The 27,745-nt window shown below is 32.5% G+C and overlaps 2 protein-coding genes across 2 annotated transcripts; both read left to right on the top strand.

Moving 5' to 3' along the window:
* The first annotated feature begins 422 nt into the window (after positions 1–422).
* Positions 423–9,209, top strand: LOC128990685 (uncharacterized). The gene is made up of 8 exons (XM_054413202.1): positions 423–506; positions 1,243–1,482; positions 3,127–3,321; positions 3,952–4,299; positions 5,334–5,493; positions 6,425–6,631; positions 7,613–7,982; positions 9,091–9,209. Exons 1-8 carry the CDS (start codon positions 464–466, stop codon positions 9,154–9,156), a joined length of 1,629 nt encoding a protein of 542 aa, XP_054269177.1. The 5' UTR covers positions 423–463; the 3' UTR covers positions 9,157–9,209.
* A 6,136-nt stretch (positions 9,210–15,345) lies between these two features.
* Positions 15,346–24,256, top strand: LOC128991037 (pro-epidermal growth factor-like). The gene is made up of 5 exons (XM_054413749.1): positions 15,346–15,416; positions 16,432–16,609; positions 18,754–18,987; positions 22,102–22,504; positions 24,176–24,256. Exons 3-5 carry the CDS (start codon positions 18,866–18,868, stop codon positions 24,254–24,256), a joined length of 606 nt encoding a protein of 201 aa, XP_054269724.1. The 5' UTR covers positions 15,346–15,416; positions 16,432–16,609; positions 18,754–18,865.
* Positions 24,257–27,745: the final 3,489 nt, after the last annotated feature.

Here is a 27,745-nt window from a genome sequence, read left to right as displayed (position 1 = left end):
AGACAACTTTATTTGATTGTTGCATGATTTATTAAAAATAGTTACATTCATCCAATGGGCTTTGTATTATCAAAGGAAAAAAATTAAATGAGTCTGAAGATATGTTTAATGACATACTTTTACATGTTTATAGCATTCTGTATCAATTAAAAACCTAGTTTATCTACTTTATATTTTAACTTATTTTATCACCTACCTAAATCTATATCCATTAAATCCCTGGACCAGGTAAAATATGTTAACAGAACTACTTAAAACATTCTAAGAAATATGAGATGAATCGCCAATAAAATGAACGTTGAGTATGGTTGATCTATACGAAATGGTTGATAAATAAATGCAATGAATCAAAACTGAATTGGCAAAGGTCAAATAGATGCATATGGACGAAATTTCACTAATATTTATCAGTTAAATGTCCTGTACGATTCTCTGAAGTCTATGCTTTTTGTTGTGAGCTACAATGAGTGCAATTTGTGTGTACTTCGTAACTATTTTACTTTCAGGTACGTTAATAGCGACATACTTTTATCGTGCATCTGTTTAAACAACCATTATCATTCTGTATTTATCATAATTTGAGGAAGATCTATGAATACACAGTAGGAATTAAATATACATTAAAGATGTAAATTTTTAAGAAAATTGCAAAAGTTGGTCCAATAATGTCAGCGAATATAATAAAAATGTGTAAAGATAAATTTTAAAACCATACCAGATTAAATACACACCATATTTAACATGAGCTGTCGACTAAGATTGTTAAATTAATAGTCACATCTTTCAGTTTGATTTTATAAAAGACAAAAAACGTGAATAAGTTATCTCGAGTAACAATTTTGTAGCGAGTAACTTTCAAGCAAAGAGAACTTGTCAATCTAAAGTTTTTAAAGTAAAGTTGAAAGAATTTAAAAACACAAAAATTGTTCATTTTTCATCGTTTTAAAGTTTTGATAATTACACTAATCTTTGTTCGTTAACATTTTATATTCATTTGTTCATAAATGGCAAAGCGATTTTTTATGAAAAAGGTGAACTATCATTGTTTGTTGTTTGTGCGGGATAGGGTCAATGTTTTGAAAGAAAGTGAAATAAGTAAATGGAATAATGGTCTAAGACAGCTAGTTCTGGGTCGATTCTCCGTGTGTTTAAACTAGCTGACGTTATATTTTATGGTGAGTACACTGACCAATCTAAGTGAATACATTTCTCATTTTGCGTATGATTATTTTACTATTCTAGGTCTGAACACTGCCACTTGTAAATGCAGAACCACTGCTTCAATATTTGAGGAGGAACTGAGGAGTTTTGACAAGAAACCAGTCTTTAATTTTACTTTGTACGGCCTCAAAGCAGATGTTTTGTATGACAAAGGAGATGTGATGAATTTCAACTGTACTGACAAAAATGAGTCGTCAAAAGTAAACACATCTGTACAAGAAGTACAATCAGCTACTTCACTAGACCCAGCAACTCTTGATGGTAAGCTACTTTACCATTTATAGATAAACGAATTAGTTGCATAATTCTGACACAGCACTCTCTACATTTTTTTAGCAAGCATTACTAGAAAAGAAATAGATGAATTACGGTAAAACAGAAGGTAAGTATAAACAATTAAACTACGGAGAAAAGCGTTTAGTTTCACATAAATTAATTCTTTACACACTTACATTAATTGCCCAGTTCATTGGCAAATTTTAAACGGACTACATGTATATGTATTGTGTATCCCAACTAGGTCCTAAATTGTTAATTTAGTGCTCGTCCTATCGAATTACCATTTCTCTTTTCAAAAATGAGTCAGATATTATTTAAGAGGTTTCTTAAAAATATAGAAAAATATTAACTTATTTTATATTAGGTTAATTGGGTACTTATTTTTTAAATGTACATAGTTAGTTCTATGGATATCTGAAGTAATATTATCAGTTTAGATATACAGGGTTTTTCATGGGAACCCTTACAAACTTCAGGAAATGATTCCTTGGGTCAAAACTGGAAAAAATGTCCTTTAAGCATATGTCCTAAGCTCACTCGTTTTCTAATTATAAGTAATAATAGATTTTTTAAGGTTTAGTGTATCTGTTGAACGTTTTTGAAAAATTGACTACATATTTTGTAAAATATTATATTTAATAATAATTATATTTATATAAAACTTGCATTGATAGATATAATATTAAATTTCAAAGAGATTTCATTACTATTTTGGGCAAACATGTTGGTTATGACTAAAAAAATAGTTAAAAAATAAGATATTTTCGAAAAAATCTGGATTAAAAACTATTTTTTGCTTTTGACAGCTCTTCATGTAGTAACCATTCAAGCTTTTGGCTTGCAACTTTACCAAAAGTTGTATGATTTATTGGAGAACAAGGAAATGTGAATTTATGTATACCCTTTATTGGAATTATTTTGGTCAAAATCTAGAATATTGAAAATTATCAAAAACTTATTGAATTAAGCGAAATAAACAAAATTAATACCAATATACAACTAAACGATTTATATACAAAAAGAAAAGAAGATAGAAATAACAAAAGATAATCCCAATAAAAGGTATACATAAATTCACATTTCCTTGTTCTGCGTTTCCTTGTTCTGCGTTAAATTCTACAACTTTTAGTAAAGTTGCAAGCCAAAAGTTTGAATGGTTACTACATGAAGAGCTGCCAAAAACAAAAAACAACTTTTAACATAGTTTTGTTGTATATTTTATTTTTAAACTTATTTTTATTTGTCATAACCAACAGGTTTGCCCAAAATAGTGATGAAATATTTTTGCAATTTAATATTCTATCCATCAATGCAAGTTTTATCAAAATATCTCGTCAATTTTTTAAAACTAGGGATCAAAATGTTAAACAGATACACTGAAAACCTAAAAAAAACTATTTTTACGTATAACTAGAAAACGAGTGAGTTTAGGACATGCTTAAAGGACATTTTTTTAGTTTTAATCCAAGGAACCATTTTCCAAAGTTTGCTAGGGTTCCCGTGAAACGTGATCAGTCAATGTGTGCCGTCCTTGCCCAACTTTAATCTCACATATTCATGTACACAAACGGTTCTATGCAAGAATCGTTATCATAGGTTCCACCTAATTACATGTTTTCCTTTCAGGCTCAACAGATAATTCAACGCAGCCTAATACATATGCTCTTGTATACAAAACCATTTTTGGTCAACAAGACGAGATTGCGGCAACTTCAAGCATTGTCCCGGTAAAAATAAGTTCCAATATTACTTCAAAGGAAGATAACACCCATACGCCTACAAATACCACAATGCCTGGAGTGGATACGACTACTAGGAGAGGTTTGTAATACGATACGTCTAAAAGCTTAACACACCTTTATTTTGTTACCAGTAAAAAGCTTGGAAATATATCAATCGAATGATATCTGTGAAACAAAAACTAAAGGGTAATACAATATAAAATTCTAGATTTTAGATACAACAAACATATAATATATACAAACGGTAAAAATATTAAAGGATTTCTTTGACTGACGTCTAAAAAGATTGTTATCAAATCAATATGATTTGTTCGCTTGTTTTAGCAAAGACTGCAACGTTGCAGCAGTTAGAAAAAAGTTGTTGTTTGAAGTTTAGGAGATCATGGTTTTGAAATAATAATATCTTTAGTGAATGAACAATGTAAGAGCTCAGTTTTACAGCTCTTCCTGTAGTAATGGCCTACTTCCATTACACAAGAGAAGTAGGATTTTGATAGGTTGGGGTGTAACATACAAGAAGCTCTGTAAAGAAATATTTGCATTATTTTTTCTATTTTTTAGATTAAGTTATAAAGGTACTCTGTACATCATTCTACTTTAATACACAAGCCACCTAATGAAAATTACTGACAAACCACGTAAAATCATTAAATTAATAATTCATACAACAATTATTCAACGACCTTTTAAGATTTTAATTATCTTACAGGTTTAACAGGTATTGAACACAGTACTGATGATATCCACTATTCAAGTGCCTCAATCAATTCAACACATCCCAACACGTATGTTCTTGTTTTCAAAAACCTTTTCGACCGTCAAGATGAAAGTGCTGCACCCTCCAGCAACGTCCCAATTCAGGTTCCAGCTAATGCCACTTTAGAGGAAAGTAAAACGATTAATTCAACGGACATGATAACTCTACTGCAGACCACTACAGAAAGTATTTCTGAACTAGATAAAATTGTTGGGAATAACACGTTGGATCAAAACAATAATACAAGTGAGGGAATAGTTCAGAATAGTGGTTTTGACGCATCACATTCCAACGACCCAGGTACTGGGCTTACATAAAAGTTTGGATTTATATTTGTTAATGCATGTAAGTAAGTAAAAAAATAATAAATTGATAAAATGGATCAAAATGAAATGATAATCAAGAATAACACTTGTTCTAAAAACGACTTGTTAGCGAGATATCCACCATGTTTTTTATTGTTTTTAAATTTACATATAAATAATAATTATTAAAATATGTCTATGGAATTAGATTTACAGTTTTAGGGATCCATAAGCTTTTAGTAAAAAAATCACTAACAATTAATCATTGTTTTGGTTTCAAAATGGCGGATATGGTTGATTATTTTTATTTACGTTTTATTTCGACCCATCTAATCCATTCGTAATGTTTTGTACTTACGGAACACTCTATATATTTGTAAATGCAATTATGAGTGGAAGCTTTAAATTAGGACAAATCCAACATGATAAAGACTGTAGATAAACAGTTTTATGTTCCTTGTTGATAGCTGAGCATTTCTTAAGGTGACATTTTTTTTTACTCCTAGATTTAAAAGATGTTTGATGTCTTTTCGCTTAATGAGTACGAAGCGTATAAATCTTTCAATTTATAAACCTAGAACATATTTATGGAGTAAAAAAACCAGTTTCATTTATGCACTTTTGTATTTTGTTTGTACTCTACTTGTAATTGTTATTGTGGATGAAACTATTTGGATCGACATCATTTTATTTATTCATCATTTTTGTATTTGGATTGTACCCTACTTATAATTGTTATTGTGGATGATACTATTTGGATCGACATTATTTTTATTCACAATTTTCGTACACCGTTTGGTTTATAAACTACTTTACTTAGATTAGCTCATTTTACACATAGGTCTTTATCCAATGTTAACAATAATAATGTATTACCAAATTATATAGTTTTCAAACCATAACACTCCAGTCAAACTCGTGTTTGACGATTCTTTTGGTTCATAGATAATTACAGTATATAAGTTCATAAAACTAATTATAATTTCGTAGCTTCAGTATAATTAGTTAACGTATTTTGTTATGTTTCAGTAAATATTCTTTTGGGAGAAAAACATGGAATTACGATCATAGACGTTATTAATCCTAGAAATTCAACTTTTCTCAATAAAACTGATATCAACGCTTTTTCTGTAGATTATAAATACTCAACAAACACAATCTTCTTTGGAAGGAATGGAGAAATCAGAAGGTAAAAATACATTTTCGTTATAATTTTTACATTATTGTTATTATTTATAGGAAAAAATTTATTGTTTCAGTATTACATACATCTATACGATTCAGAAATATTATAGAACACGAAACAATAACCACCAAGTTCATATCTAATCAACTTAATTTGGTAGATTTGCACAATCTACTTTGATACAATAAACTCAAAGAGTAATAATTGTGGGCGGTACACCGGTCAAATATTATTCTATTAGTTTATAAATGCAAAAGAAACATGAAAAACTGCTGCACATTATCTGTTTCTTAAACATAAACACTATTTTATAGCTTTCCAAGATTTATAAATATTTATATCTACGTATTAAAACTATTTATTTTATTTTAGGTCCCACACAACAGAGTAAAAGAAATAATCAATATTTTCTATTTCTAAAAGATAATCCCATAAATCACCAATAAACTTGTTTTTGTTTTCATATTTTTTAAGTCTTGTAGGCAAACTATTGAAAGTTTTCGGGGCTAAGTATAAGGAAAACTTTTTTAAATGGGTTAAAGCTTTGTACGAGTTATTTAATTTTGATGTTAAGATTTACAGACATATAAACATAACAAATTTCTATGGAACGGACTTAATTGTTAATTAACATAAAAAAGTAGCGTATAAATTATCTTAGTTAATATGATTTGATATTGTTATATTAAACAAGAGAATTTGGATTCGTAAACGTGGAAGCTTTCGGCATTGTTACTGTCATTATACTCGTAATTATCTTGTATACAAAAATACATTACAATTGCTTTGTTGTTTAAAATTTTAAGAATATACAATAGAAGTGTGTTAGTAAACGTATTTTACTTACATTTTGTACCAACATAGGTGCTATACTTAAAAAGAAAGTTTGTTCAGTTAAAACCCAAAAGTGATCTTATTTTCTTTCCTTGTCCAGGACAGGTGAGCCCAGCTTGGTAGTGTCTGGAGTGGACGGTCCTGTCAGACTGGCTGTAGACTGGGTCCATGACAGACTGTACTGGCTGTCAGACAAACACCAGACTGTAGAGTCGGTCAGTCTAGACGGCGCCAACAGAAAAGTGCTTGCTGACGTCATCACAGGAATTGCATTCCCTCATAACATAGCTGTAGATCCTTACGATGAGTGAGTAGATATTAACTTGAATAAGGAATAAGGAGTTTATACTTTTCTATGTGTCGTTTTTAAGATTTCATTTACTATTTTCGGATTTAAGACGATAGACTTTTGATTAAGATAAATGCCACTACAGTTTGTAGGAGTGTGAAATTTGATATGCGACAAAATTAAAATATTTGGGATTTTAAGGATACTGCAAAACAATATAATTTCAGAAATAGTGCCTGAAGTAGCCTTTTTCAGAATGTACTAAAGTTTAACGGCTAAAATTAATCACTTTTTTTTTAAAAATGATGCCTAAAAATACAATTTGGCCCGCGGTATGATATATTATGTATTTGTCATAGCACAATTTTCTTGACATAATACCTGATTCAGATAACAAAAAAGGTTAATATTTTTACCTTAGTAAGTTTGTTTTCAATTATCTTGTATTGCTGCTGTAAATGAAGAGTTGTTGTTGAAATATGGAGTATTTATTGTATTATTTATATTTATATTTATTTGATTCTTTACAGACGAAGTTTAAACTTCATATGTTTTTACTCTTCGTTCATCGTTTTATCCTATGAACAAATACTTCATCCCTAGACATTTTATTAAATCAAATTTACTTAATCTGGTCTAGTGGTAAAGCGCGGGGCTTCGGTCCCCAAGGTCCCGGGATCAAGTCCCACCAATCGCCTACATAATAATGCTGCAACCCCCTATGCATAATCTGACGTCATTTTAAAATAGTTCCGGGATAGAGCCTAGCCTTTAGCGTCTTAAAATATTCACACCTTATGACAGACATTTTTTCCCACCTTCAGGTGGGACGAAATATCCATATTCAAACTACTATTTTCGTTTGTAGCTGCAACCTTAACTTCATGTCAATAAGCAAAATTACCTTGTTCAACAAAAGTGGCAACAAACCAAAAATAACCTTCTTGTGTTATTTTATTACAACATAATCCTGTTTCTATCACAAAAACACTTTTTCAGAAGTATTTTCTTCGCTGCCAACAACAGTATGTACAGAGCTGGTTTGGACGGAAGTAACCTGAGGAGGTTTAACCTACAGGATAGAACAGTTAGATGCTTAGCTCTAGACGTACCTTCTCAAAGACTTTTCTTCTCCGGCAAGTTCAACGGTCGACCCTATATCGCCTCGTGTGATTATAACGGAAGGGATGTGAGATTCCACGATATCGGTGATGCGGACTGGACCGATGTTTTCAGCTTGGGTGTATTCAGAGATGTTGTATATTTCGCCCATTACAACCCTAAGGAGCAAGACAGTGTATGGGCTTTTAATGTCACATGGGTCGGGAAAAGACCTGTCAAAGTGTATGAGGCACCTACCGAAAGAGGGGTAAGTATCGTACAGTCGATCATTCTATATGCTATACAATGTAGGCTACATCAATTGATTATTTTGAGAAATATCAGTAAATTAAAGGTAAAAATACCTGTATTACCCAGAGATTATGTGTTTTGGTTAAGACACCATGGTTCATTCTAGAGCAGAATACCATAGACTACATTCTCTTCCTCCTTAATGTTGTGAATATAGTCGTTATAAAGTCAAACAAACGTACGGACACGAATACTTAAAACAAAACATACATTTGGCTTATTATAATATGGTGGCGGTCGCATCCTGTAGCCTGCAGAGTCATTACCAACCGTACAACAACGTACAGAAATGAAAAAGTTCGTCGTTGGTCAGTAAAACATGTATTTAAACCTTCCTTAGTGCAAAGTTTATACAAAGGCAAAATATGTTTTTGAAATGAGTGTATATTTCGGCATGCAATTGCGAGATTCCAAAAAAATCCCAACCAAACTACTCTTACTAAATACTACAACAAAATCCTTTACCACGCCTAGAAGAAATTGTTTGGTAATAGCTCTCCTGTTATAATGGGGGTTTAATGAGGTCATCTACATTTTTTAGTTTCTTTTAGAGAGAAATGTCTTCACCTGTTGTTGTTACCCTCAAAATTTTTTATAATTTGACAAATAAATAAAACAAATATAACACCTGGATCCGGAACCGATTTCTAGTAGAAATTGAACGAGCTAACCTTAGAATTTATTGTATGCTCCATAACAAAACAGTTACATGTTTTGCAGATAGTTCAAATTACGCTACTATTTGAGTTACAGGGAAATATCCGTCTATTTACTTAAATATTTTTGTATTCTTTCCAATTCACAAGTATAACTAAAAAAAAAAAACAACAGTTATAATGGCGAATTACGTTAAATCTTATTAGAATAAATTCACTCTTATCCTATATACCACAAAAATCTTTAACATCATAATCTGTAAACTGATTAAACCTTCTATTTAAAATATCTTCACACGTCTTCCTAAGGAAATGTGTAAGAAACTAATCAGTTATACTATAATGGTATTCATAATAATAAATTTATTTATCCTTATGATGATACTAAAGTGTTTTTCATTGTTCCAGGGGATCTGGAGCATTAAGGTATTCCATTCTGAAGTTCAGAAACAAAGCGACAAACGGAGAGAATAAAAGAAAATAAATCTGGGATAAACTTTGTCTCCTATTGTCTTTTAAAGAATAAAGGGTTGTTTTATAAAATTGTATTGTTTTTCTCCACAAAGAGCTTTCTGTGCGTTCAATTTCTATTTAGCACCTAATTGTTTAAATAAATATTACAATCAACATGTATTAAGGAAATATTTTACCATGACTGGAGTACACTATAAAGATATATTCTTTGTGTTATATTGCTTGGTTTTAAATAGTTGAAAATAGTTCTTGATAGATCGATTAGTAAGAATAATATTTTTTCTATGGTTTACTGATAAAAAACACAATCTTAAGGATTATAAGCTATGAGTTTTTAGCCACAGCTTGGAAATTTAATAATTAAGAAGACAATGTAGCTTTATCCTATATCAGTTTGTATGAATTGCTTTATGAGATAACATTCTTAATTTAAACACAGAACAATGTCTTGAATGTTGCCTCTAATTAATAATAAGTTGTTGCAATTATTTGTATTTCTTACCTCTTTTGGAAAATGATGTGGATAACTACCATGACGTTTGTACTTAACAATGTTGGGCAACCTTTAATGATTTCAGATCTTTCTATTGAATATGAAATAGATTAAATTTAAGATTTCGTATTCTCAAATAAAATGGTGTGTTAACTAAACTAACAAAAGTGTCAGTTTACAAGAAAAACTGCTTAACCTTCAATGTATAAGCCACGGTTTTCTTACAATAATTTTAGATTTTAATTTAGCTACTATACTGATTTTGAAAACTTCGCAACAGTACCTACTACGTACGAGGCTAACATAACATTAATCTTAAAGGTGATAAAACGATTGCTAATATTAGTCGGGGGGCAAACTGTATTCCGTGGGATTTTTTGTGAAGGGAATGTGTGACTATGTGGAATCTCTTTATTATATGTCACATAATGGTGTAGTACCGGGTGTTTACCCTCAAATTTAGGGGTTTGGATTTTATGACGTCTTAAATCCAAGATGGCCGCCATGTGTGACATCTATTCATTAAATTAATAATAACTCTTTCCATAGTAAAATAATCGAATTTTAATTTATACCATTGAATTCAGCTCAAAAAATCAAACAATTTGGTCTTTTGAATCATTGCTCTATGACCATTGGTTACCGAGATATTGAAGGCGGAAAACACAGAACATTGTCCCCAAGCAAGACCCCACTACCCCCATGTTATCCTTATGGGAAAAAAATAAATTGTATATCTAGCTTATTACTCAGCATATCTTAATAATAATTGGTATGTGGCTTCATTTAGTAGAGATCTACTTGATTATGGCCTAAAATCCCCCATTTTTACATTTCCGTGGCAGCAAACCTGCATACTTATTTCCATGGTTTTCTTATGGAAAATTTGTTGCATGCTTGTTTATGAACATACGTGTTGAGAAATGTTAATGTGTGGCCCCATTTTAATTATTTATTGAAGCATTTGCAATTTGTTGAGTATACAGGTCTGCTGCTACGGGGGGTATTGTAGCTATAAACAAATTACAGGTATTAGAAAATGAAATAAATTAGACTATAGTTGTGAGGCAAATGTAATTTTGTAGGATTTTGAATTAAGCAATTGTATGATTGTTGGCAATAGATAGCTAATGACATGTCTGAAAGTGTGGCCAAGCTGGTGTTTTTGGCCGCCATATTGGATATCAATAGTTTTTTTATGCAATGCTAGTGTTGTGACACATCATTATGAACTAGATTTTCACGCTGATTTCAATGCTGAAATGTGTTTTTAGATATCTTTTTTCGTTTGGAAGAGATATTCAAATAAAAACTCTCCCCCATACATTTCTTACAGACGTTTCGTAAGGTCATCAGTGTTACAATTTTTAGACGTGGAACCTCTTAGTCTTATATGCCTCATCACACATAATTTACTTTGTACTTAGACCAAACAAATGTAACCCTGATGACCAGCCCTGTATTTCTTTAATTGCTTTAACCAAAGACAAATTTCAAAATAAAAATTATTATTAATGTTAAATAAAGGTCCATGATTAATTTTCAATTAGTCAGATTTCATTTAGTGATTAATAAAATTTTAAACCAAACATTTACTGAGTAATTTGAGACTAGAATGACCCTTTTGACGTATTAACAACCCGAGATATAAATCTTTTAATAAAAACTGATTTAGAAAAAGTTTAATTTAATATCGTGTTGTCATAGCTCAACTCTAACTCGTCCGATTTTACTGATCGATGGCTTAAATAAAAGCTCTTACATCACTGATTACTTTAAGACTAGAACGAATTGCAAGCGATAATAAGAACCGGATATGTGAGAAAAATAATCTGAAAAATAATCAAAGTACAAAACGTCCGTAAGAAATGTATGGGGGGGGGGAGTTTTCATTTCAATATATCTTCGAAACTAAAAACGATATTTACAAACGGTTTTCGGAATTGAAATTAGCGTAAACATCTAGTTTATAATAATGAGTCACAACACCAGCATTAGATTTAAAAATTTGTTCTAATATCCAATATGGTGGATCCAAGACGGCGGGCCAAAAACACTAGCTAGGCCACACTTTCAGACAAAACAACCGGTAGTACACAATTCTATATGTCATTACCTATCTATCACCACCAATCATACAATTGCTTAATACAAAATCACAAGAAATTACATATGACCCAGAACTATAGTCTATTTTATTTTATTTTATACCTACCTATAATTTGTAAGATTTTTTTATTGCTACAATACCCCCGTAGCAGCAGACCTGTATACTCAACGAATTGCAAATGCTTCAATAAATAATTAAAATGGAGCCACACATCATCATTTCTCAAAGTATGTTCATGGACAAGCATGCAAAAATATTGACCATAAGAATACCATCGAAAGTGAGTATGCAGGTTTGCTGCCACGGAAATGTAAAAATGGGGGATTTTAGGCCATAATCAAGTAGATCTCTACTAAATGAAGCCACATACCAATTATTATTAAGATATGCTGAGTAATAAGCTAGATATACAATTTTATTTTTTCCCCATAAGGATAACATGGGGGTAGTGGGGTCTTGCTTGGGGACAATGTTCTGTGTTTTCCGCCTTCAATATCTCGGTAACCAATGGTCATAGAGCAATGATTCAAAAGACCAAATTGTTTGATTTTTTGAGCTGAATTCAATGGTATAAATTAAAATTCGATTATTTTACTCTGGAAAGAGTTATTATTAATTTATTGAATAGATGTCACACATGGCGGCCATCTTGGATTTAAGACATCATAAAAACCAAACCCCGCAATTTGAGGGTAAACACCCGGTACTACACCATTATTTGACATATAATAAAGAGATTCCACATAGTCACACATTCCCTTCACAAAAAATCCCACGGAAGCTGGATATGTGCAGTTTGCTCCTGGACTATATTGTACATATCACTTGTTTAGTTATTACAGATTTTACTTATAAAACAAAACAAATATTGTTTGTTACAGTTAAAACGCTCTACGATTACACAGTTAATGCACTATCTGGCGTTTTATATTACACCAATATTTTACTAGACTAAAAACAATTTTTGTTTATCCTCGTGTGGACTATTAGTGGAATGACAACAATTATATATTATCTTTCAGTCTTTTTCCATGAAGATTGCTCATCAGCATTCTCAATCTCCATCTAAGATCACTGTTTACTTGCTATCAGGGTTTGTTTATATTCTTAGTCAGAACTGATTTCTCGATTAGTTTCTGTCTAGAGATACAGAGGTTTCAACACAACAGCTTGGAGCATTGCACCAATAGCCTCAAGGGGATTGATTCCTAGTCGCTCTTAGTAACCCAACATGGAGTTGAGAATTATCCACACTTTACTTCTGGTTTTCGCAGGTAAATTATAAAAATTATTGTTACTTTTATGTTTCAGTTAGTGAGTATATTATTTTATTCAAGTATATTTAAATCTCGAAGTATATCTGTTTTCTTTGTTGCATACCTTTTTCAGTCATTTTTATTAACCGATTTTTACGTTTGAGGTGTAATTTCAAAGCTTATGACCTAGCGCAAAGACGGTTGGTAACTAAAAGTGTAATTTATCTTAGGGATTCCCCTCTCATACTTAAGGTTTATTTCTAGAGTTAGTTTTTTTTATAGATTCAGTTATCCTGACTTTCTTTATCAAGATTTAAATGGGAATTTTGATTTTACAGCAGATGGTTCAACTAAATTTTGAACTACAGTCATAAGGATGTAAACATGAGACAAACCCGTTTATAAAAATGGATTTTCAATTGGCTTATTTTTTGTTGAATAAATATGATTGAGTTAGATAAATTACTCTTTATGGCGTAGAACTAAAATTAACAAATATAATTTATTGTAAATTAGTAGTTTTATTCACTTTAAGTATGTGTTGTAGCAATCTTTGAAATATTAAAAGGGTATTGTATAGTTGCCCTTGCGTTGATTTAAATACAATTATTGAGGTGCGCAAAATCTTCATCTTAGAGGTTTGATTTTAAAATATACATTGTTTCCCATAATAAGTTTGGTAATAATAATTATACGTAATTATAATTTAAACTCAAAGCATTTTATAGAGAATACCTAATTCTAAAGGGAAATATAATTCAACATAAAATATTACCTGTTTTGCTTCAATTTACTCAACCTAGTGAAAATTTGTTTTATTTTACTTTGAATGCAATAACTGATTTTATCTTTTTTAGTACTATATTACGTTTAACTATGTAAAATATGTTTTAAATCCCCCCGACAAGGGACATTTTTAGATGATTAATTCACATGTGAAACTCCAGAAAGCTTTATCTTTTAATCGATTTAGTGAAATAAAAAAATTCATCAGGGCAAAAGCGTTTCACAGTAGCGTTTAAAAATTGTCTATTTTACAAAGTATTAGTAGTGTAATTACGTTTTATGTCAGAAATGCATCAATAATGCAGAATGTTTATTAATTAATTTTCGTGTTTTAAATTAGAAAAACTGGTGGCGGATTCAGCGTTGAATTGTATTTTAATTATAATGGGTGTAATTATGTTATTTTGTACAAAATACATTTGTTGAAAGCATAAATTCGTTCGTTTAACAACAATATAAAGCACACTAGCTGATGAAAATAATTATTGTCCGATGAAATATTTAGGATATGCAGGTAGTGTCAATTGGAATATTTTTTTTTTATTATGTACTTTTATTTAAATATTAACTACGAAAATGTTGAGACAAATTTGGTTAAATTAAATAAATTCACCGGCTGTAAATGAGTAAAAATATATTCATTGTTTTAAATTTCATTTCATAATCGAAATATTGAAATTTAAATATATTTTTAGTGAGAGAACAAAACAAACATTATTGATTCATGTGGACATAAATATGTAGGTGATTAAAATAGTTTATATCACACAAAGTTTGCAAATAATATTATTTTATATTAGCATTTGGAGCTATTAAACTTTCTTTTTGTCAAACACTAATTCGTATACTGTTTATTTAAGAGCATAAGTCACTGACATATAATTCGATTTTAAAGATTTAAAATGTATAATTCCGCAGTTAAAATCTTACAAAGAAGTTTATATTATGTACAATGTAATTGAGGGTGTAGGAAACAGTGTTTAATTTACTGCAGTATTTATTGGGGAGTTGGTAGAGCATGGGCTCGGGTCCTTAGGTCCCGTGTTCAAATTCTGCCAATCGCCAATGGAATTTATCTATGTGATAATGACGCGACAATCTACGCCTAGTCCGAAATAATTTGTAAAACAGTTCCGGTCAAAAACCTAGCATCCTATAATGTGATGGAGGGACTAAAAAGTGTTCACCTTAATTAATTATGCTTACATACGTTACCTAGTCAGAACCAAGAGCAGAATACTACAGCTAGTTAAAATTTGACAAATAGGTTATCATTATGAACGGTTTATTTTCAATGATTATAAGTGTCAAAAGTCAGCCAATATCGCAAAGTAGGTAAATTGCAGCGCTGGTCCTACTAATGTTTGTCTCCTAATGTCTGCAGGGTGTAGCTGCCAATTACTTGGAAACTCATCGAGAAACACATTCAACTCACCAACTGCATTTAATGAAATTAAAACGGACTTTCAAGCTCCAGTCTATTTAAATAGCACTGGCTTAGCATCAGCACTATCCAATGGGAATATAACTGGGACAAACAAGATTTTAGATACATTGGAGGAATTTAATTTGAAAAACAAAAACTCTAGTTCAAAGTTATCACTCGTTGCATTAGGTAAGTAAGGAAGTTAAGCAAACGATTTTAGATTAATTTAAAACTTAAAGTATTTTTTATCGATCAATCCATAAAGCATTTAGCAGGAATAGTATTATTTTTATAACATTATACATCATGTATTTAATTTGTTGTTAAAATGTTAATTATTTAGCTGAAAATATCCCTAGAATCTAGTTGTGTTATTCATTTTTACCAAGGACCGTTTTTAAACATGCCGTTTCAGTTCAGTTTTTAGAATTGAACAGATTTACTGAACTAGTTTGGTTTGGTAATTTTGGTTTATTTATTAAACAGCATTGTTTTACTTAACAAAACTAGTAACGGACCAATGAGGTTCAAGGATTGAGAGAAAAGAAGTAAAATTGTAATTCACTGAACTTCAACTAATCATATTATGTCAAGATAATATTTAAGACCATTTTAATTATTGTAATGGGTGGTGCAATTAGTTGTTGATACAATAATTCGTTGAATCAATGTCAGTGGCAATAAGAGGTTATAAACGAAAACATAACCTCTGTTAGAATTTATGAGTTGTGATTGTTAATAATTAAAAAACGGTCATAGGTAAAGTAGTGTACGCAACTCGCGTAAATAGACACTCGTAGAAGTTTTTAAGGCACTCCCCAAGAGTACATTACATTTTTACTCGTGTCGTTAACACTAACTTTACGCGATCGTTGCGTAAACTACTATATTATAACAGTATAAGGGTAAATATACATGGAAAGAATCATTGTAATGAGTATTTGCAAAATAATGCTCATGTCAAGGGCATAAATTAATTAAAAACATTCTTAAATTATTTTGGAACACAATATCACGATCTAAATAAACATTCTTTTCACTCATATGACCTTGAAATATGAAATGTAAGAATTAAATTAGTATATGAATGCAAATAATTATGTGCCTTGATTTTTTTTTATAGAATCAGTGACAGACAGTTTGCAATAGTCTATAATTATTGATGTTTTGCCAAATCGAAACACTATCCTTTTTATGATTTTAGGTCCGCCAATTTCCGTCAAAGTGCTTCACGGAGAGGAAAGCGCCATTTCAATTTCTGACACGGTGACAAAAAAGCGACTTCCAGAAATATTGAAGAGAGATAATCTGAATGTCTACAGCATCGATTATGTATATAACGAGACACTCGTGTTTTTTGCTGCTTACGGCAAAATATTCAGGTAATACTCCACTTGTCTGATCGTAATATTTTATAACTCTCTAACGATGTTTTGAGAGTTACAAGGGAGTGATTTATTTCAAATTACTTATACGTTTTACCGTTAGGTAATGTATTTTACCTACGACCGTTTTTTAAAGTAGCCATTTCAGTCCAGTTCTTAGAATTGAAAAGTTTCACTTTACAGCTGTTTACTTTCATATCCGCATAGTTTCATTTCATATCCGCATAGTTTTCTCATATCCACACAGGTAACGGACCAATGAGGTTCAAGTATTGAGAGAAAAGAATTAAAATTGTAATGCTTCGAACGTCAACTAATCAGCTGATCAGCTGATCAGTTGACCAATTTAATTGTTGATCCGACTTGTTCATGTCGATACTCGCGTATTCTTAATTAAGTTGGAGGAAGTCCAAAAATAAATTAAATATTTGCCGAATTGTACCTGATACAATATTATTTATGGTAAGAATGCTGCTAGCAATGTAATATTTAACGAAGTTTAACAAACACGTAATTACAGGAAATCAGCTGATTATACAACAAGTCGTTGCATCACTTTCAGTGGCAATGACAATACACGAAAACATAACCTCTCTAAAAAGTTATCAGTAGTGATTGTTAGTAATTAAATCCAGATTGATAGTAATTAAAAAACGGTTGTAGGTAAAGTAGTGTACGCAACTCGCGTTAATAGTCTTTACGACACACGCAATCGTTGCGTAAACTACTATTTCCTACAGTTACCTAACAATGTACATGTTCTCTCACTGATTTGAGAAAGCAAAGTGGCCAATTCGCTCATCATTACCATGTTTGTTCTCTAATTACTTTGTCTCACTCCATATTTGCAACGTGAAGGCACGAAATAGTGAGCGCGTAACATGCAGGCAACGTCGTATGCGCGCGAAATACGTTGGCAGCACTGGCTGTAAATCAGCTGGTCAGCTCCAGCTGTTGTACTGTTGTATTTGTCACTTCACATTAAATGTTATATTAAAAGTTCACTTCTGTGTAAAAATAGGTCATGTTTCTTCACCAATTTATTTGTTTTATGGTAACTGTAGGAAAAGTATAATGTGCAACTCGAGTTCAAAGTACAATTGCCTCACTCGAGAAACCATTCCTCACTCGCCCACGGCTCGTGAGTAAGGATTTCTCTCGAGTGAGTCAATTTCTCACTTTTCTCACTAGTTGCACAAATAACTATTTTTGTATGAAGATAATTTTTCAGTAGGTACTATGTTGAGTTGAATGTTTAGTCGTATACGTTATGAAATTTACAACTTCTTATTTTGCGTGCAACGGAAGTGAACCAGTGCCCCAAAATGTATCTTATTCAAATACTATTTTTAAATATTGTACAGGTTTTATGCACCCTGAGTGAAACAACTAAATGGAAACAAATACTTATAAAATTCAAATATCACTTATTTTTCCGATTCAACAATGATAGAAGTATCCAAAAGTCAATTTTGTTACCTAATATCTAAATAGATTTAACTGTCGAATTCGTAATTTTTACCATTGGGTACTGAACACAATAATCAGGAATAATACATACTAACGTTGAATAACTATTACATGTATTATTATAAAGGTAAATATAAGAGTAATTCACACATTTTCGTGTGAAAATTCAAAGTAAACTAGCAGTTTTTACACAGCCTATTTTCCGAGCTATGATTGATTTCTCACAAAACACTATTGACCTTTAGATTTTAAAATCCATCCCATCAATGTGGACCAGACGATGCATTTTTTTCTTTTTCTAGAACATATTTGAATGGACCACTCATAGAGTATTTATTATTGGAGTATGTTTTATCCATGGTGTATACAGTCCAAAATTATATTTCCTTCCGTATTACTTTGTATTACTGTGATAGTTGATTTAACATAAAAGTACACTATTGTTGACTATAATTCGTTCTTTCAGTTTAGATTATATAATTAGTAATTTACGTCATCACACACTATCAGGGGCTCAATTCAACCACCAGTTTTTTTCTAAAACTTGTAACAACTTAACTGGGAAAATGTCAATAGTTTTATCATTAGTGACAGATGGAACTCTGAAATAATTGTAAACCAATACCATAGCTGTCTTACTCTTGAAAAATTTCTTTCTCCTCGTATTTCAGAGCCACTCTTGAAGGAAGATCGGCCATTTCCAACCCTGTAGTGATTGTTGCCCATGAGGTAGAAGGCCCCGTTAGATTGGCAGTGGACTGGGTACACAGTAGGTTATACTGGATGGCGGACAAATATCAAACTGTGATGTCAGCCGATCTTCACGGCAAGAACCGCAAATTGCTTTTTGACAGCATCAAGAACTTCAGCTTCCCGAACAACATTGTTGTGGATCCGTATGAGAGGTATTGGGTAGTGTTGTTAGCATAATCCTTAGGTTAGAAGAGTTCTTTCTCAACAGATTCTAACAGGATGTAAGGTTGTTTGTGCGTACCCAAAAACAGGTTTTTTTTCTACCACTGCATGAAAATTATCACATTTCCACATCTATAACAGTACACAAAATAGCTAATTTCTGCTTTATTCATTTCCGCTTGCTAAATCGGCTGATTTCACTCTTTGCGTTTCTATAAAACACTATAGACAAAGCAAATAGAACTGGTGGGTCAAGGTAATGTTTTAAATAGGCCAGCTATTATTCAACCGCCAGTTCTATTTGAGTTGACTATAACATCTGGTAATGTATCAATGAAAGTCATTGGTTGATTGCAAGTATTTGACCTCAGAACACTCTAACATCTATTTACGGATCAATTTTTTTAGGAGTGAGTACCGGTACCAAAACCATGTTTAATAGTAAAGATTCAGGTTACATTGAGTCCAACAGAAAAAGCATACAAAACCTAATTTAGATTTGTATATACAAGTAAAAAGTTTAAAATATGCGTGTCATATTGTAAGTTTATTATGGTGGAAAGAAAAATCTAGGTGTATAAAGAAGACAAACAGTCATTGCCGCTATCGCATTGTATGGCCACATTCAGCTAAAGCTTAGTCGGGCTACTTCAGTTCTCGATCGGCAAAGACGTACTTTGCGCTCTTAATACACGAATATCTATATTTTTCAACCGTATATATGTTTCAACCTGTGGCTTTCAAGAGAAAACTGATTGTAGCATTCTGACTCACTCTGACCGTGAGTTTGTAAGTGTATCCTATATACAGTCTAGGACTCGTGCTCAGTACAATCCCTTCGTACCACGAGTAACTAGAACGGAACCCTTATCGGATGACTTGCCTGGACCGCGTCTCTTACGTCTCAACGGATCACGGAAGTTACTTTAGAAAACCGAGAAAAGATTCAGGTATCGCTTGGCTCACTTTGAGTATACAGTATTACCTCAGGTCAGGTCGACTATTATACCTATATATAGGTATAAAAAATATAAATTAAACGAGCTTAACAAGATGGTTGGTTGTATAGTTCGGCCGCTTAGAAAACGACCTGCGCGCTAATGCTAAACCAATGCTGGAGGTCGTTTTCTAATTGGCCGACCTATAGTAATTGCCTAGTAAATGATGATTCCCTGATTTTATTAAGAGCAAAGATATTTAGTCACATAAAACTGGACCAATCTGTAAAAGTCAACATACTCATCTGTATGTTCACAATACTCCCCACTGCCTAAAGACAAGTTTTGTTACACCTATCTTCAAGAATGGTAATTCTTCAGACATAAAAAACTACAGACCAATCTCCATACAATCATCGCTCGCCAAAGTTTTTGAATCCCTGGTTCTCACTAGATTAAATTTTTTTATTAAGAACCACTTATCAACAGCCCAGCATGGCTTCTATAGCGGTAGATCAGCTGCATCCAACCTGGTTATCTATCAAGATGATATAATATCAGCCTTCAACAGAAGTCATCAAGTAGACAGCATTTACCTGGACATGTCGAAGGCTTTTGACAGATTGAGTCATGAACATCTACTGGCTAAGCTCAGCGTTTTGGGTGTTACTGGTGCCATGCTAAGTTGGTTCAGAAGCTACGTCAGTAATCGTCACCAGGTTGTCAGATACAATGGATGTACATCCACAGCGTTTCCTGTTCTTTCTGGAGTCCCCCAGGACTCGTTATTGGGTCCTGTGCTGTTTTCCATATTTGTGAATGACCTGGTCTCAGTAGTCACAAATTGTAAAATATTACTCTTTGCAGATGACGCTAAAATATACAAGGAAATTTCGTCGGAGTATGATTGTGATATGCTTCAAGCCGACCTTGACCATGTATTACTGTGGTGCCTCAAGAATGAAATGGAGCTTAACATCTCCAAATGCACGGTGCTCTCCTTCTCACGACGGGCAAATACCATGATGCATGGTTATACTCTTGGAGGAAAATCACTTTCCAGATCATCTGTTGTTAAGGACCTTGGTGTGACTTTAACATCTTCACTAAGTCCCGATGCTCACCTTGATGCCATTAGTAGAAGAGCAAACTCTGTTCTTGGTTTTATTATTAGAGTGTCTAAGGACGGTTTTTCGCCAGAAGCACTAAGGACTCTTTACGTTCAACTTATCCGCCCTATCCTTGAGTACTGTTCTCCAGTGTGGTCACCGTATCAGCTGGGCCACATAGAACTTCTTGAGGGAATACAAAGACGATTCGTTCGAATTGTTGGACTGCAGCTGGGCTTTCGTTATGAAGATGTACCCTTGGACGAGCTAAGCCACCTCCTTCGTCTTCAACCCTTGTCAGTCAGGCGTAGAATCTCCGATTTAATGTTTCTGAGGAAGATAATCTCAGCTTCAGTGGACTCACCTGAATTGTTGGGAAGAATCGACCTTCGAGCGTTGAAATCGACAAGATCAAAACAACTGTTTGAGAGGAGATATTGCTCTACACAATATGCGTACCACAGCACTATGCCACGTCTCCATCGCCTTGGAAACTGTCTTCCAGAACACCTGGACTTCTTCTCCATGTCCGATGAAGTCTTTAGAAATGGGCTGAAGAGTTTCTTCGCTTAGCTGCTGTTGATCATTATACTGTTACCTTCTTTTTTGTTTCTGTAGTTGTTGTTTACTGTTACTTGTTTTTTAGATTTTTTATTTTGTTAGCTAATTACCAAATTTGTTGTTCCCCATGTTGATTGTTAATTATTGTTATTATTTATTGTATTTATTGTTATTTATTGTTTTTTATTGTTATTTATTGTTATTCATTGCTATTCATTGTTATTTTTTGTTATCTTATTGTTATATATATTGATATATTTTGATACATTCTTATTTATTAGGGTTCTTTAGTCAGGTCATCTTGATGTGATGTATGAATTGTTCTATGTAAGTTGAATGAAACTTCTTGCCATGATTGTATGTATGAAAATGGAGTTTTCCGTCTGTAAATAAATAAATAAATAAATAAATACTTTTTCTCAAAACAGTTTACCGCTGAAATTATATCAGTGAAATGGAGTATAGATATAGACAATCTAAAACTAAATTGTTACAGAATGATCTTCTTCGTAAGCAACTACGCCATTTACACTTCCGATCTCAGCGGGGAGAACGTCACGATGGTCCTCCTGGAAGGTAACTATCCCGGGGAGGTTGGTAGGGGTGTCCGCTGCGTCGCCTTGGACAGAGCCAACCGCAAACTGTACTTCTCAGGCAGGAACTTCGAAGAGGCTGACACCATGTTCTACCTGGCTAGAGCCAACTACGATGGTAGCGAGGTGGAAGACTTCAACACCACTGGAGTAGGAGATGTATACAGCATGGAGGTCCTGGGAGACACGCTGTACTTCGCCCAACACACAGAAGAAGTTTGCCACGACGAGGTGTTGTCCGTGAAGACTACATCTCGGGAAATGTTCACTCCTGGGAAGATATTTGTACCGAGTCTTTGCAAAAGTGTGAGTTAAAATTCCCGACTTAAATAATTCTACTGTAACATTTTGTGTTTACTCGTATTTATCTATTTTGGTATTTTTATGTTTTTGTAAGGGAACGGTCTGTGGTTTACTGTTAAAAGCTCAATCCACACAATCAATCTTAGGCTCAACCTGATCTTTTTTGGAGGAATGAGCTGGTCTAGAGCGGAGTTTTAATCCTGTAGATCAATTGTTAAAATTCCATCAACTTTTAATGGCCCTTTAATATAGTGTCAAAACCCTTTAGACCTGGCGTGAAGTAATGTGTATGTTCCGGGCTAGCTTATTACGATGTTTTTTTCTTCAATAAAATCCCTTGGTGGTTGGCACGATTTGAACCCGGGACTTCGGGGGCCAAAGGTCCCGCTCTACCACTAGACCAGCTCACTTCCCCATCTCGTGTAATACGATCTGCAAATAGTGCATAATAAAATGAGCTTTCTGATCACAATATGGAACCAACGACCTAAATAATTAAAGTCGCACTTAGCGCTTCTTAGGAGTCAACCCTTTGGATTAATTCAAAAACCACTTTTTGCCAAGTGTTTTACTGTAGACTCTCCCTCTTATCCGGACACCCTTTAACCGGACATTGGTTTGACCTGACAACAACTGTTAGTAGGGACATCTCTTTATACTTTTTTATACTTTTCTTTGAAATGGCGACCGTACAAAGTAGGTATTTTAAGCCAAGTATGAATGGAGATGATTGTATGATGAGTGGCGCGATCTTGTAGTCTTGTTAGTGACTAAGGCCGACATATTCCTTAAACACAGCTGTTAATTAATAGCCCATACAGCTAATGGCGACTAAGGGACCTACAGTTTTATAGTGGAATCCGAACCACTTTTTTTTCCTTGGTATATACGAATTGGTCTAATTATCAGGATGGTACTGCGGATAGTCGTACTTTAACCAGACATTGTTTAGAAGTTTATATGCAAATCAGTTTAACCGAGCTGGATCAACTTTATCGAGAGAGATAGTTAAGACCAGTGGTCACGTGGATAAAGAAATTACTCTCCAAAATCTAGGTTAAATTTTTGGGTAATTTTTTTGTGATTCCCTGTATTTAATTGGACGTCAATTTAACCGGAAAATCCGGACTAGCCTCTGTCTCAACGAGTCCGTATAAGAGGAGGTTTTCTGTCACACCATTGACCTTTATCGATCTACATTGCTGCTACTTACTAATATAATACTTAAAAGTACACCCTCCATTCAATAAGTATTGGGACTGATTGAACCCAGTTGGGTTTGATAGAGGGGTCGTCACCATTCAGGAGCACTTAAGTTTAGTCACCTACAGGCATTCGTTGAGTGAGGACGTCGATTTTTGGGCCGGGTGTTTTTTCTTTGTGTCGTCCATCCAACATGGAGCGTACCGTTGAGCAACGCTGTGAGTTTTTGCTTTAAACTCGGAAAATCCAAGTCCATTTCAAATAAAAATCTAGTGAGATGTCAACATCAACATAGTTAGATTATAATAATTGAAAATATTTTTATTTATTCACAATATTTGTTTGACTATCTTCCTTTTCATTTTTTACATAATGTTTTAGCTCAATGTTGTGTCACTAAATTTAGCATTGAGTGTCTTTAAAATAACGATAATGTTGGAAAAAAAGCAAGTAATACTTTTATTTTTTCAGAACATGTGGGGCATCAAGGTACTACATCCATGTGTTCAAAGACATCCAAACGACAAATACTGCTCCGATTTTTACATCTAGTATCGGATATATTTTCAAAAGTTCTGACTTCAAATAAAACAATAAACAGTTACGTTTTGCATGTATTTTCCTAACACTTCGTTGTAGAAGTTTAATAAGCCATTAAATCAATACACCAAAATACTTATTGGTTGTGTTGTGACTAACTGATTGATCGTTATTAAGCAATCATTTTATGAAAATAAAGATCAACGGTTGTTATGATTCTCTGTTGTTACATTATTAGTTTTTAATCCATTGGAGATTAAATATGTAGAGTGATTTAAGAAGAGTTTTTCATTAAACAAATTACAACAATAATGAAATGTTATTTAAACCATGACCTTCTAAATATTATTCTATAAATTGTGAAACATTTCAAAGCAATTTTAAACATCACAGTGCAATTTGGTCTCTCCCTTCCCTTAGTCTCATTTTCGTCTCAGTTATTTGGGAATTTTCATCCGACTGTAATTTTCTCCCTTTTCATTTTATTTTCTTCCTTTGTCTTTTCTCCAAAATTAATCAAGGGGCTTTGAACTTTTCACTGCCCCATATAAATGTGAAATGTAGTATCTAATTACACTTGATCATGTAAATAAATATTTAATATATAACAATATTTCAAAGATGCTAGGCCTACAAATATTGTGGACAATAAAAATATTAGTCGAAGTTTAATTAACGAATTTTATTTTTCTTGTAAATAGAAGGTAAACTAAATTATTTTTTATCGTATTTGCCTAATACGTTTCTATTTCATATACCTGTACCTTTCCCGTTCAAAATATTAAAATTACTTAAATATCAAGTACTATTGTTGTTAAGCTTCTCATCGAATTTTTACACTGTAAAATAATCCTCACTTTGATCTAAGTGAATGGTCTCCTAAGTTTCTATAGCTTTAGTCTTTAGGCATATAACACAATAGTAGCTATAATGTCCACATAGGATATTATGAGAGTCATTAATTTAACTCCATTATATGTTATGGATCCATTATCTTTATCATTTGAGCACGATTCGCCATCATTTGGCTCATTTGCTGACCAAGGAGTCTTACAACTGTTACTTCTAATCACCGTCGTCTGAAGTAACTGACAGCAGACCAGTAGGAGGCTGAGCTGCAACATGACCTGTAGGCGTTTGTGTATACTAATTGTTCTTGCTTTAGGTAAATATTAGTTTTATTTTTAGAAAAAAACTTACATATAAAGTGTTAAACATTTGAGAAATCCCGTCTTTAATATTTTGAGTGTTAAGGCCGAAATGTTGACGCATGTTTAAATTGCTAGATTTGTTAAGTTCTGATGTCTTATTGATTATGATTATCCAAAATATTTTATTCAAAAGCCTTGATTTGAATCCGTTCGGAGTTTGGTCATGCCTTTCGTTAAAAGGTGTAACAAAACAGATGTATCCAAAACGTTTATGTTTAATCATACATGTACATACGTGTCCCACGAAAAGGTCCCTTTTTTAATTAATATATTAGACGCAACGAACACTCAAAAGACCTGAATCTGAACTGTCCTAACATTCACTATGTAAAATAAATACCCCTGAATATCAGTTAATACTGACACATTAGGACAAAATGGCAGAATATTGAAGAAATATACATTTTTTATGGCTAAAATACGATTGCTGATTTTGTAGTTTTTTAGCTTTTCCTCAATTTTGTTTGGATCTGTCAGAATTGATTGAGATTCGGGGAAAACACCTTTACATATGTGTTAGTCACGACTGTGGAATTTCAAGTCTGTAGCGCGCTTTATACGTCTGTCATATCAATTCAAAAATAAAATAATACCGTGGGACATCCGCTATTAAGTCAAGATTCGGTTTTATTTTTGAAAGTAAAAATTTCCATAAATATCACTTTTAAAAAGGTCACTTAGCTATAATATTGGAAAAATCTAAAATAAATAATTGAAAATTAATGTAAGTTTTTAGCGAATTTCCCTATAGGGAAGTAGCTATTACCGTAGGTCTCATGGTAACACTTAGGCCCGGGACCGATTTACTTTTTCATTTTGATGTCCCCAGAGGCCAAAAACACCATTCGTTCAAATTTTTATATATGTATATATATATATATATATATATATATATATATATATATATGTGTCCGTGAACACGATAACTTGAGTAATTTTTATCCGATTTTGATGAAATTTGGTTTAAAGGTGTAAGGCGGGATAAACTTGAATGAGTTCGCGATCCAGCATGATCGGACCATGGGAACAGGGTTTTATGGGGGGTTTTATGGGGTAAAAATTGGGTTTTCTCACTTTTGACCCTCAAAACACAAAATTTCCCAATTTTCCTCTAAACCTTCTTAAAGAGCTTATAAAAACAAACAATTCAGTATATCAAAGTGTTTTTGTACGGTTATTGGTTACGGAGAAAACTAAAAAAATGGTCAATTTAAAATTCCTATGTTATTCTTATGGAGAATATTGTAAAATGTTGTAGTTTGCTTGTTTATGGATATCTTTTGATCAAACTTGGCAAATATATTCATTTTATACTAAGCAATAATTATTTTACTTAAAACACACACTTTATTAGTTTCCTTGTAGCAGCAAACCTAGGTACTCGTTAAACCTAATGTTATTTAAATAGATCAATTGAAAATCAATTCAGCCAAATGGAAATTCGCTAAGACGGCAGGTTTGCTGCGGCGGGGGTATTTTACTTATAGTATAAGCTTTCGCACTATAAAGAGTAATTTATTTTACAAATTAAGTAATAGTATTATATATGTAGTATCAAGGTATTTTTTACCAAATCTGTTTTTCAAATTTTCTAATAAATAGTGCGATAAGTACACATAATATAACTAACAATTTCAGCATGCAACACAAATATTTCATTAGTTTTATTAGCGAATTTCCCTATAGGGAAGTAGTTATTACCGTAGGTGGCACGGTAAGACCTAGACCCGGGACCGATTTACTTTTTCATTTTGATGTCCCCAGAGGCCAAAAACACCATTCGTTCAAATTTTTATATATGTATATATATATATATATATATAGACATATATATATATATATATATATATATATATATATATATACGTCCGTGAACGCGATAACTTGAGTAATTTTTGTCTGATTTTGATGAAATTTGGTTTAAAGGTGTAAAGTGAGATAAACTTGAATGAGTTCGCGAACCAGCACGATCGGACCATGGGAACGGGGCTTTACGGGGGGTTTTATGGGGTAAAAATTGGTTTTTCTCACTTTTGACCCTCAGAACACAAAATTTCCCGATTTCTCTTTAGACCTTTTTAAAGAGCTAAAAAAACATATAATTTAGTATATAAAAGTATTTTTGTTCGATTATTAGTAACGGAGAAAATTAAAAAAATTGTAAATTTAAAATTCCCATGTTATTCTTATGGAGAATATTGTCAAATGTTGTAGTTTGCTTGTTTATGGATATATTTTGAACAAACTTGGCAAATTTATTTATTTTGTACTAAGCTATCAATATTTTACT

Source organism: Macrosteles quadrilineatus, unplaced genomic scaffold (assembly GCF_028750875.1).
Source record: "Macrosteles quadrilineatus isolate MER2022 unplaced genomic scaffold, UCM_ALF_1.0 Scaffold_3__2_contigs__length_128488019, whole genome shotgun sequence".
Classification (NCBI taxonomy): Eukaryota; Metazoa; Arthropoda; class Insecta; order Hemiptera; family Cicadellidae; genus Macrosteles; species Macrosteles quadrilineatus.
The sequence above is the reverse complement of the archived record's forward strand: the minus strand, read 5'-3'. Positions and strand labels throughout refer to the sequence as shown.

What these genes read in the sequence shown, in the direction of transcription:
- LOC128990685 (XM_054413202.1), top strand. Translation starts at nt 464, where the DNA reads ATGAGTGCAATTTGTGTGTACTTCGTAACTATTTTACTTTCAG. An exon ending in ATCACATTCCAACGACCCAG is followed by an intron (nt 4,300 to 5,333) that starts GTACTGGGCTTA and finishes GTTATGTTTCAG; the next exon opens with TAAATATTCTTTTGGGAGAA. An exon ending in GCTGTAGATCCTTACGATGA is followed by an intron (nt 6,632 to 7,612) that starts GTGAGTAGATAT and finishes ACACTTTTTCAG; the next exon opens with AAGTATTTTCTTCGCTGCCA.
- LOC128991037 (XM_054413749.1), top strand. Translation starts at nt 18,866, where the DNA reads ATGGCGGACAAATATCAAACTGTGATGTCAGCCGATCTTCACGGCAAG. An exon ending in GTTGTGGATCCGTATGAGAG is followed by an intron (nt 18,988 to 22,101) that starts GTATTGGGTAGT and finishes AAATTGTTACAG; the next exon opens with AATGATCTTCTTCGTAAGCA. An exon ending in TACCGAGTCTTTGCAAAAGT is followed by an intron (nt 22,505 to 24,175) that starts GTGAGTTAAAAT and finishes TTATTTTTTCAG; the next exon opens with AACATGTGGGGCATCAAGGT.